The 11,813-nt window shown below is 38.5% G+C and overlaps 1 protein-coding gene across 1 annotated transcript in view; it reads left to right on the top strand.

Moving 5' to 3' along the window:
- KCMF1 (potassium channel modulatory factor 1) overlaps window positions 1-11,576 on the top strand; it is a 50,334-nt gene extending 38,758 nt beyond the window's left edge. The window contains exons 4-7 of the mRNA XM_007424960.3: window positions 2,564-2,665; window positions 3,760-3,934; window positions 4,251-4,533; window positions 10,943-11,576. Coding sequence (XP_007425022.1) covers window positions 2,564-2,665; window positions 3,760-3,934; window positions 4,251-4,533; window positions 10,943-11,204 — 822 coding nt within the window. The 3' untranslated portion in view covers window positions 11,205-11,576. The remainder of the gene's footprint in view (window positions 1-2,563; window positions 2,666-3,759; window positions 3,935-4,250; window positions 4,534-10,942) is intronic.
- The last annotated feature ends 237 nt before the right edge of the window (window positions 11,577-11,813 follow it).

Here is an 11,813-nt window from a genome sequence, read left to right on the forward strand (position 1 = left end):
ACTCCTAAATTAATAGATCATGATGCAGCCCAATTGGAAATGGGCTCATTCCACAAACTGTCAGAGGCAGCTGCCACGTTTTTCTACAGCCATCTAGAATTCTCTTTGTCTCTGCAAATCTGACAATCTGTTTATAAACGGTTACTGAGGGTTTTTTTCCCATCCTCTGTTCCAAACTTTAGTTCATGATGCTTTGGCAAACTCACTTCAGAAATCAAAAGGCGTGGCAGTATAGTTAGATTCTTGCCTAAAAAATCAGAATTGGATAAAAGTTTATTACAGTTTATGTATCAGATTTGATGCATAGATTGGTAGTAAAATGGATGAAATATTTAGTCTTGCATGCATTAATTTTTAACCTTCCTTGCCCTCACACCCAGTTACTTGTATATTTTCTTAAATTAATATTCCACCCTCCACCCATGATCATTCCAACATGTGCAGTTTAAGCCTGTTTTTATTAGAAGTGTGAGTAGCCTTTGTGTTGTTGTTGTTCAGTTGTTAAGTCGTGTCCGACTCTTTGTCTTTATGCTAGACTTCATCAAAATAAGAGCAACACTGAAGCTACTTTCCAGAGTTCTTTCATCAAGCATTCATTCTCCTGGAGAGTTCATGCAACTCTCTCAAATTCCATGCAGGTCACTAAATGAGGAACTCTGCTGTTTTTATCTAAAGGAGGAGGTTGTCAGATCTAGTCAGTTTTTCTAATTGTTAAAAATTGTTAATTGTACCTCTATACACCCACAATCAAAAAGCATATGAAGCTGCATTTTGCTGAAAGTGTGCAGGCCTGAGCCAGATCAATATTACTTTGATAGGAGATTCTTGGGAATCTCAGTGTGGCATGATGAACTTATTAAGCAAGAGGAAATATATGCGTAATTAATAATGATAGACTTATGAAATTTCATGTTGCGTATCAGTCTGAGACAATATTGTCTTACTTAATCCTGAAATAAGTTGTAACAAGATAGAGAAAATGGGAGGCTTGTAATAAATGGTGGGTATATATAAATTTTTAGTACTCAAAGCCATACACTGTGGTTAAAAATGCCTTTTAAAATAGCTATCCAAAAATGATCACTAAATAATAACATTATGTAATGAAACCTGTCAAATATGACTGGATATTTTTTGGATACTTGGAGTTATGCCATTGAAACCAGTGGTACTTTTGATTGTATAGATTCAACTTGGAAAACATATCGAAATTCAGTCAAATATGTTCGGTCACAACATTATTGCAGAACATGGCCTCTGTTTGGCTATTTTTCTCATTCTGTGCTTTCCTCTTTGCTAGACTTTCACAAAATTTAATAAAATGTGAAAGCCCAATATAGTTTTTAATTTAATGACAGCTGCATGCTATAGCAAAATACTTGCTAGGTACAATTGCCCTTTCTCTTGCTCCTTTTCAGAAGGTTTTTTTTTTAAAAAAAAAAAAACAGGCCAAGTGATTCCTTGAAATCTCTTTATGTTTGTATCTTTTAATTCTAAAAGCATGGTCTGTATGTCTAGAGGAGAATTTTTTAGTCAGAAGAAGGAGAGGGAGAATATGCTGGTTGGCATGTCCCTTCTTGCTCCTTCCTGTCAGTGACTTACCCATGAACCGGATGTGTATATAAACTTTAGCATGGCTGGTGTTCAGAATCAAAATTCCAGTTAGTATATAGTGGAACACATGCTGTTAAATCTATTTTCTGACGTAATGAGCATCTTAATATCTGCTTTCTTATGTAGGCTGGTGGCCTTGCATTCTTTGTATCAAAATTTCAGACTTGCACTAAGGGTTTTTTTTTCCCTACCTCAGAAAGTGTTCCACCTCATGTTGAGCAGTCTTTCACAATCTTTAAAGCTTACTGAATGTAGATGTTGATAAAGTATCATTTTTAGGGAAGAAGATGTTGTTTTAGTAGATAAAATATCTTCTGCCAGAGTATCAAAATATGTAGTTAGATTCCACTACAGTATCTCTGTAGCAAACGTAGACTTGCCCAATCTGGACAGACTTTAGCTCCCAGAAGTCCCAGTCAGTATGGCTGTTACTGAGAATGCTGGGGATAGAAATCTACACATTGAAAGGGCACGAATATTAGGGAATATTGTTTTAAGTAGTTGGGCAGAGAATCAGATCATTCAGTGCAGTTATATTTGCCTGGGAGAATAGGACATGGAGTCCATATTTGGCCTCTCAGAGGTAAAGATTTTAAAACTCTGTTTGGGAGTCAGGAAAGAAACAACTACTGATAGAACTGTGGTGTGAAGAAATTGTGGAAGTCAATAGAAGCAGAGCTCTCTGTGTGTTCTGATGATAGGTGGGAGAGGTATAATGGGGGAGAAGAAGGTTCAGGGTAGCCACCCCATAATTGTTTGCAAGATTGATTTGCTAGTTACTATTACTGGAGAAATGGTGTTTTAGGAGTGCTGGTGTGGGGGGGGGTTTGTTTGTTTTTTTCACATTTACTTAAGTCCTTTGGCTCTTTCATATGGCAGCTTCTGCTAGAGATCTCTTCTTGTTGAAGACCTTAATGCAGGTAGACTTTCTAAACTTTGTCATTTTCAGATTTGTCCAATATGTGCAGCATTACCTGGAGGGGATCCCAATCATGTAACGGATGACTTTGCAGCTCATCTTACACTGGAACACAGAGCTCCTAGAGATTTAATATCCTTTCCTAAATCAAGAAGAAACAAGATAATTGTTGTTGAGCATATTAAAGAAATTAATTTTGAACTAAATTATCCTATTAACTTATAGGCACTGTCCAAGTGAATATGATTTGAGTTGCTAGTTATGTCCAAGAAGCTGTGGTTCATCACTTTGTGTCAAATGGAGTACTAATGGTTAGCCATAAAATAATAAATTTATTTTCCTACCCTTAGACTTTGAAACTTGTTACATAAACAGTGTGATTAAAGCATTAGACTGGGATGGGAGAGTCAAGTTAAAATCCCCAGTTTACCATATTGTTCTCTCAGTGACTTTTGGCCAGTCACTGCCTCTCAGCCCAACATTATTGTGAGACTTAGGAAGATTCCTAAGAGATCTGTCTTGAACTCCTAGAAGAAAGATGGAGTATACATGTACTAATAAATTCCTATTTGAAGAATTGTTCCTAGGGAGCTATTCAGGTGAATAGTTTCCAATAACTTGTGTTGCAATATAGTTACTGTGTGCTTATCTAAACTAGGTGTTCTATAATACATGTGTATTGTTATCATGCTTTTGGTATAGGAAACAATGATCTGACTGCTGTGGTTTAATTTACTGAATATTGTTTAAGCACAAAGAGCAATTGTTTAATCAAGAGATCTTCAGATAAAAATGCCTAGTTGTTCAACTGCTAGGATAATTTTATGATTTGATTGTTAATGAGTGTTCCTTGGCCACACTTCAAGGTGTTTCAGAGCACAGTTAAGCAGAATGTTAAACCTTAAATTTGTATGTGATGATATCATGATGTAAGTAGGGCTATTTTATATGGCCATTTCAAGTCATTGGCCATGAAACTTTTGATGTATTATAAATCTCAAGATGAAGCTCTGTTTGATCTGTATTTCATGATGATTATTTATTGCATAGGTCTGCCTTAGTCTGAGGATTCTTCTAATTATATAACTTAAATTAAAAATGAATCCATGAAATAACAAATAGGTTTTCCTCTGATCTTTACAGTACTTTGGGGACTGGGGGAGCACTAAGGTTTTCTTTGTTTGCAACTCTGTGTGTTGACGCTTTTTCTTTAACTCATTGGTGACGATGAATCCAGCGGTGTTCGGCATGTACGTAGAATGTTTCACCCAGGTCGAGGATTGGGTGGCCCTCGCGCACGTAGATCAAACATGCACTTTACTAGCAGTTCCACTGGTGGATTTTCATCATCACAGAGTTCGTATTCTCCAAGCAATAGAGAAGCCATGGATCCTATAGCTGGTAAGGGTTATGATTATTTGCACATTACCCTTTTCCTGCATATTGGCATGTTTTGAATCAAGCAAAACTATTTTCTAAAACAAGGATATTAGTGATATAGTGTTATTGCACCTTGTGGAACAGTCATATTCAATATTGTTAGTTGAAATTATTAATTACCAAGAGGCCCCATGTCTTAAAGATTGTCAGTATTTAGGACTATTTTACACAGTAGTAGTAAAACCAAAAGTTAATGGAAAGGATTTTCTGGGTACTGGCCAAGGCCTTGGTTTTGTTATAGTGGATTTTAGACTATTTTCCCTTTTTCTGTTGGCAGAGCTTTTATCTCAGTTGTCTGGCGTAAGGCGTTCTGCAGGGGGACAGCTCAATTCCTCTGGTCCTTCCGCGTCTCAGTTACAGCAGCTGCAGATGCAGCTGCAGTTAGAAAGACAACATGCACAGGCAGCAAGGCAACAACTGGAGACTGCACGCAATGCAACAAGGCGCACGAATACCAGCAGTGTCACCACCACTGTTACACAATCTACAGCAACAACCAACACGTCTAACGCAGAAAATAATCAGCAGGCTATCCAGAACTCTCAGTTCCTCCTTACCAGGTAACATATTCTGGAGAGATGGTCATGATTATTCTTGATTCTGTTTTGCTCCATGCGTTCAGAGCTGCTTTTGCAGTTTGTGGATTGTAATGGCATCCTCTTCCCCAGAAGCTTGCTTTTCATTCAGCGTGGAACATCTAGCTAACATGGAGAGAGTGCTTTTCCTATTACTATTTCTATGTATTGTAGATACTGTACGCTTATATTCTGGAGAGCAGCCAGCGGTTTAAACTATAGTGCAACACTAGAGGCTGAACATATGTCTTGAAACTTACTGAGCAGTCTGAAGGCTGTTGGATATGAAAGGTTTGGCAGTTGCGTGAAGCTGCAGTTTGAATTTCATTCAGCTTGGTTTTGTGGGTGTCTAATTTTTATTGATCAAAATTTACCAAATAAACCCACACACAAACACATATGAATGATTTATCTCATGGATATACTATTACAAGTACAAAATATGAATAATTTGTTTTCTGTAGCAGGTTTTTTGAGAATTGGTATATCCGTTGATCCTTATCAGTGTCAACCTATAGTAAATTTTGCAGTCATATTGTGTATTATTTTTTAAACAATCTAGAAAATCTAAGAAAACAGAGTTACCTACCCCATGCTTCTCACTTTCTAAATTTGGGAATCAGTGTGATTGAGAGAGAGAGAGATATAATATAATTTTACAGCCTTTTGTAATATGAATGGAAGCATTTAAAAAAAAAAGTTAAAGAGTAAATTTCTGTGGATTAGAGTAAATTTCAACACGTACGCATGCATATGTGTGTCTGTGTGTGTAGAAAAAATAAGTAGTTGAGTCAAATGATAATAAAAAGAATAGCATGTAACAACTAAAGGCTTAAATGTGAATAGGCACTATAATATTTTATATTCAACAGCAGTAATCACAATGATACCGCCATCATCTGTATACATCATACTCTGCAGCAAATCTACATGTGAATATTGTCCCTTATCTACAGTCAGGTCCAGAAATATTGGGACATTGACACAATTCTAACATCTTTGGCTCTATACACCACCACAATGGATTTGGAATGAAACAAACACAATGTGCTTTAACTGCAGACTGTCAGCTTTAATTTGAGGGTATGTACATCCAACTCAGGTGAACGGTGTAGGAATTACAACAGTTTGCATATGTGCCTCCCACTTGTTAAGGGACCAAAAGTAATGGGACAGAATAATAATCATAAATCAAACTTTCCTTTTTAATACTTGGTTGCAAATCCGTTGCAGTCAATCACAGCCTGAAGCCTGGAACGCATAGACATCACCAGATGCTGGGTTTCATCCCTGGTGATGCTCTGCCAGGCCTCTACTGCAACTGTCTTCAGTTCCTGCTTGTTCTTGGGGCATTTTCCCTTCAGTTTTGTCTTCAGCAAGTGAAATGCATGCTCAATGGGATTCAGGTCAGGTGATTGACTTGGCCATTGCATAACATTCCACTTCTGTCCCTTCAAAACCTCTTTGGTTGCTTTTGCAGTATGCTTTGGGTCATTGTCCATCTGTACTGTGAAGCGCTGTCCAATGAGTTCTGCAGCATTTGGCTGAATGTGAGCAGATAATATTGCCCGAAACACTGCAGAATTCATCCTGCTGCTTTTGTCAGCAGTCACATCATCAATAAATACAAGAGAACCAGTTCCATTGGCAGCCATACATGCCCACGCCATGACACTACCACCACCATGCTTCACTGATGAGGTGGTATGCTTAGGATCATGAGCAATTCCTTTCCTTCTCCATACTCCATACTCTTCTTCCATACACTTGTACTCTGGTACAAGTTGATCTTGGTCTCATCTGTCCATAAGATGTTGTTCCAGAACTGTGAAGGCTTTTTTAGATGTCGTTTGGCAAACTCTAATCTGGCCTTCCTGTTTTTGAGGCTCACCAATGGTTTACATCTTGTGGTGAACCCTCTGTATTCACTCTGGTGACGTCTTCTTTTGATTGTTGACTTTGACACACATACACCTACCTCCTGGAGAGTGTTCTTGATCTGGCCAACTGTTGTGAAGGGTGTTTTCTTCACCAGGGAAAGGATTCTTCGGTCATCCACCACAGTTGTTTTCCGTTGTCTCCCGGGTCTTTTGGTGTTGCTGAGCTCACCGGTGCGTTCCTTCTTTTTGAGAATGTTCCAAACAGTTGTTTTGGCCACACCTAATGTTCCTGCTATCTCTCTGATGGGTTTGTTTTGTTTCTTCAGCCTAATGATGGCTTGCTTCACTGATAGTGACAGCTCTTTGGCTCTCATCTTGAGAGTTGACAGCAACAGATTCCAAATGCAAATAGCACACTTGAAATGAACTCTGGGCCTTTTATCTGCACATTGTAATTGGGGTACTGAGGGAATATCACACACCTGGCCATGGAACAGCTGAGAAGCCAATTGTCCCATTACTTTTGGTCCCTTAACAAGTGGGAGGCACATATGCAAACTGTTGTAATTCCTACACCGTTCACCTGAGTTGGATGTACATACCCTCAAATTAAAGCTGACAGTCTGCAGTTAAGGCACATTGTGTTTGTTTCATTCCAAATCCATTGTGGTGGTGTATAGAGCCAAAGATGTTAGAATTGTGTCGATGTCCCAATATTTCTGGACCTGACTGTACTTGGACAGCAACTTTATAGGATTTAAGAACAGCACCAAGGGCCTAAATGCTACCACCTGTCAGCAATACCTGTGTTTTTTGTAGGCTAACAGGCCAGTCTCAGTGAAAAATATGTAGAATCAAATGTAAGATCACAACTTATATACAGAAACAAGTAGAAAATATTTCATTTTTAAACATTTCTACTATTAATCTGAAAGTTGGTATTTTTCAATGAAAGAATATCAAAAGGAGATGCTAATATAAGTTGTAGAATTACAGCACAAACCTATCAACTTTGCAAGTAATGTTATTGGGACCTCAACCCATAGATAATCTGATACTATGGCAGTACTTTAAGTATTGTGATCCTAAATTATTTAAGATTTTATACATTGACGTACTGAATGGAATCAGGTGTTATCAGTATCAGGGAATACTCTGCCTAATTCTTGCAAGCTACTTGTCTACTTTCTCTGGCTTTAATTGAAACTGAGCCCTCCAGTTCTGACTAAATGAATAAATGCAGAAGATACTGCATTATCTGCTACTTCTGATCTGGAGTTTACATGCATGACTTTACTCTCAAAGTACTTTGTCAATCTCTTTTGATAAGTTGGGCATGCTCCTAGATTTGAGCAGTCTTCTCTCCACTTGTAAAGATTCTGCAGAGGATACCTGGATGTTGGAGAAGTAAACTTTACTAACAAATAACAGAAATTATTATGTGCTTTATCTTGTGCCCAGTCATATTTGTCATAATGTTTATACCACTTATGCTAGCTATTTACTAAATTCCTTCATTGCCTGAAGCTCCCCCCAAACCCAGAGGGATTTCATATAGTATAATAGCAGTGAGTGCTCAGAAGCAATTGTGTTTGTGTTCCCTCTTAGCTTTCTTGGCCCTCAACAGAATCACTCGCCACATCATCTGGAAAATCTCCAGAGCATTCAGGAATATCTTAAGATTTCCTTAGGGTCTGGGTCAGATCACCCTAATGGATCCACTGCCTCTATAGGATTTAGGCTCAATCAACTCAAATCTCACTAGGGAATGATCTGTCAGTGACAATGGAGTATGTCACTTTACCCTCTCCCTGCCACCAGCATCTCACTCCCAATCTGTTCTGTCTTCCAAACCAAGTCAAAATGTGATCTATAATTCTTGTTGGGCCCATGTATATGAAAACAGTCCCATGGTGGTCACAATAGTAATGAAGTCTGAGCTGTTACTTAATGAGAAACAACAAGATGCTTGTTCTGTTTAATGGTCATCTGTGCTTTCACACACATGGGTTTGCTCCATGCAAAGAATTTTGGGAAACTAAGCTGAGCTTCTTGGCAGGACGCTGTTGCCCTCTCCATGTATATTTACAGTCCTTGGCTTTGCTAAATTCCTTCAGTTCCTAGATTTCCAGTGCTGCCGCATGCAATGAAGGAAGGGGTATCTGCAGTGGTGTAGGAGGATGGGTTCCGTGAATATAGAGATGATCAGTGAAAGAGCTACAGTTAAAGGAATGCAGTCTGTTGTTATTCATTATCAAACTTATGGTAGTTTTGTATAGCTTTAGGAGGAGGGCAGATTGCCATTATGTTAAAATAACAGCAAACTATAAGCATCTGCTCTGACTTGGATATCTAGCTGATAATGTTTCACAAACATGGAAGGTGTGGACAAACCAGCAATTCTACATATGTTGGGAAGAAGCACTCCTCAAGCAAATGCAGTCAGAAGTTGCTGTAGCTCTGGTGAAGTGACCATGAACAGCTGATGGAGCAGGTAAGTTTGTCAGCTGTTAACAAAATAGTGCAAGCAGCCAATAAGACAATAATTGCAAAGGGGCAGGTAAGAAATTCCTAAGAAGTAGCTTTTGAATCTTGATTTTTTTTTTACTTTGATGTTTTACTAGCTAACTTTGATGTTTTACGAGCTAGAGCAGAAATAGATCAACCATGTTTCAAAGGCAGCTGGGATTAATATTAGTTGATTCAAGAAAATGTGATCTCAGAATTGAAGATGATGACCTTGCTGGCAAGAGAGCAGTGCAAGCCTCCAATACTGACTGTAGTTTTGATATTTCAAGAGCTGCAGCCTTAGAGACCAATTTGAATCACTAGATTATTTGACTAGAAATGTTGTAGCCTTAGTGCGTGCTCCCAAAAAGAAGCTCTCAATTGGGACAATTGATTTTAGAATGCCCAGAAGGTAAGAGGCATACATTGTTGACAGTTTGGATAAATATTTGCTGTGTTCCCCTCTCCAAGACACAGTAAGGAATGGAAATAGCCATCTGTAGGGGAGATTTTATCTTGTATTTTGGAAAGAATGGATGAGAGTTAAGTGGCTTTTTCTAAGTAAGTACACATGCTGAGAAAAATAGAAACACTAGCGTAGGAGAATGAGAGAAGGTAAATGAATGGAAATAAAAATAAATGAAAATAAGCTTATCTGGAATCAGAAGAGAGGACACCTCTCTTAATTGTTGCCATAGCAGCAGTTAGAAAGGATCTAATGGAGTTTAGCCAAATACAGGGTGCAGAGCAAGAAGGAAGCAGCATTTTCACCAAAAGCTCAGCTGGGGAACATTCCAGAATGATGCTTTGTGCGGGCACAAACCCATGAGTGATGCACAGAGACGACAAAGAATAACCATTGTTTCTATTCAGGCTCAAAGGAATAGAATCGGACTTTTCAATAAACTTCAATTAACCCCCACTATACATTTTGGATTTCATTTAAATATTCCTGATTTTTCTTCTACAAATTTGTGTGCGTGTGTGTGTGTATCACAATGAATTCTAGTTGTGAAGGCTTGTGTGCCCTTTAAGGTACTCAAGCCTCTTTATTTGTATTATTGTTTCTCACATTCCCTCAAGGAGCCTATGATGCACAGGTTCATGGTGGGATGTCTTTAACCCCACAATAGCCAGCCTGTGAGTTAGGTTGGATTGAGCAGGAATGATTCACCTAAACTAAAGTATGCAGGGAGTTCCATGCTCAAGCTGGAACTTGAATCTTTGTTTCTACAGTGTAAGTCCAGTATTTCCTCACTGTGCTCATTATCACTTGTTTTTCGGGATGCAAGATGATTTACAAGTTTTAATTGTATTTTCTTACATTCTGTAATGCTTAACAAAAACATGCAGTTGAAGATTTCTTAAGTACTATGTGTAGTCTGGAATAAATATATATGCAGAATATTTTTAAAAAGCAATCAAACCATAAATATCTCCATAAGAAAGGAGTTCCAGAGATAGGGAGCCAGTAGTGAGAAAGCCTTACCCTACCCAACAGCCTGAGAGTTCCAGCTCAACTGAGGTCATAGAAAGGTAGCCTTCTTCAAATAGAAGACCAAAATAAATACCTTGAATTGACCTTGGAAGGAAAGAGCCAAGGAAATGTGAGTACTTAAAGTGCAAGGGGCAAGCAGTGTGCCCCCCAAGAATACATCTTCTCCAGATCTCCCTCAGCTCCTGGCACCACAATTGTTGAGCAGTAGTGATTTTACAGGATCAGAAGTAGAATCTCTGGGTGTTAGAGATAAGCAACGAGTAACTATTGGCTACTGTTGCTCCCTTTCCTTTGTAGAAATAACATGCAAGAGAGGCCTGGAGATGAACCTTGGGTGGTTGTCCATCTTAGAACTGCACTTTGGGCGGCTTACTGGCTTACAGATTAAATGCAAAACTTCCGCAATTCTGATGCCCCCAGAGCATTACATGAGGTTTTAGAATTATTAGTCCTACAAAGAAATACACATGATCCTTTTCAGCTATATCCTATTCCATCTCTTATACAGGTTGAATGATCCCAAGATGTCTGAAGTAGAGCGTCAGTCAATGGAGAGTGAGCGGGCTGACCGCAGCCTGTTTGTTCAGGAGCTTCTACTGTCCACTTTGATGCGAGAAGAAAGCTCATCCTCTGATGAGGATGAACGTGGGGAGTTTGCCGATTTTGGTGCTATGGGCTGTGTAGATATTATGCCTCTAGATGTTGCTTTAGAAAATCTAAATTTAAAAGAGAGTAATAAAGGAAATGAGCCTCCTCCACCTCCTCTTTGATGACATCCCACTTCGCAGACAATGTCCTCTGTGCTGTATTTGCCAATGAAAGTGGACAACAACTATCTTGGGTTTGTTTTGGTGATTGTAATTTCAGGTCTGTCACTCTTGTTACATTGTGTACATTCAAAGGAAGAGAGAAAAAGATATATATGATAATCATTTCCACTTAAAATAATTTTTACTTCTAGCAGGTAAATGTAGGTTTCAGTGCAGAGGGGAATCCTCTGTGCTCTGTACTTTTGACATGCAAAAGGCTCTCCTAATACTCCACATTCAAACTGAAGAGGAAAAAAATGAAATCTCTAATGAAGCTGCTGTGTGTATTTATGAATATTAATGAATAAAAACTGCTTGGATGGTTTACCTTTACTGCATGAGGTTTTTTGCAGCGTGCATGAGTTTTAGTGACCTTGTCATTTAAAAACACTTTTAAATACAAGGAGTAAAACTACAAACAACTCCCTCCCCCAAAGCTTTCCTATTATTCAAAGGTTACAAGACAAAGACGTTAGTGCTCATTTAGTGACGTGTGACCATCAAGTAGCTTTTGAATAATGTATATCAGAACCACCTTTTTTCATGTGCTGTTGGCACATCATGCAGGCT

The sequence above is a fragment of the Python bivittatus genome, unplaced genomic scaffold (genome assembly GCF_059951505.1).
Source record: "Python bivittatus isolate LINGU-HERP-01145 unplaced genomic scaffold, Pbiv_v1 ctg000850_np1212, whole genome shotgun sequence".
NCBI lineage: Eukaryota > Metazoa > Chordata > Lepidosauria > Squamata > Pythonidae > Python > Python bivittatus.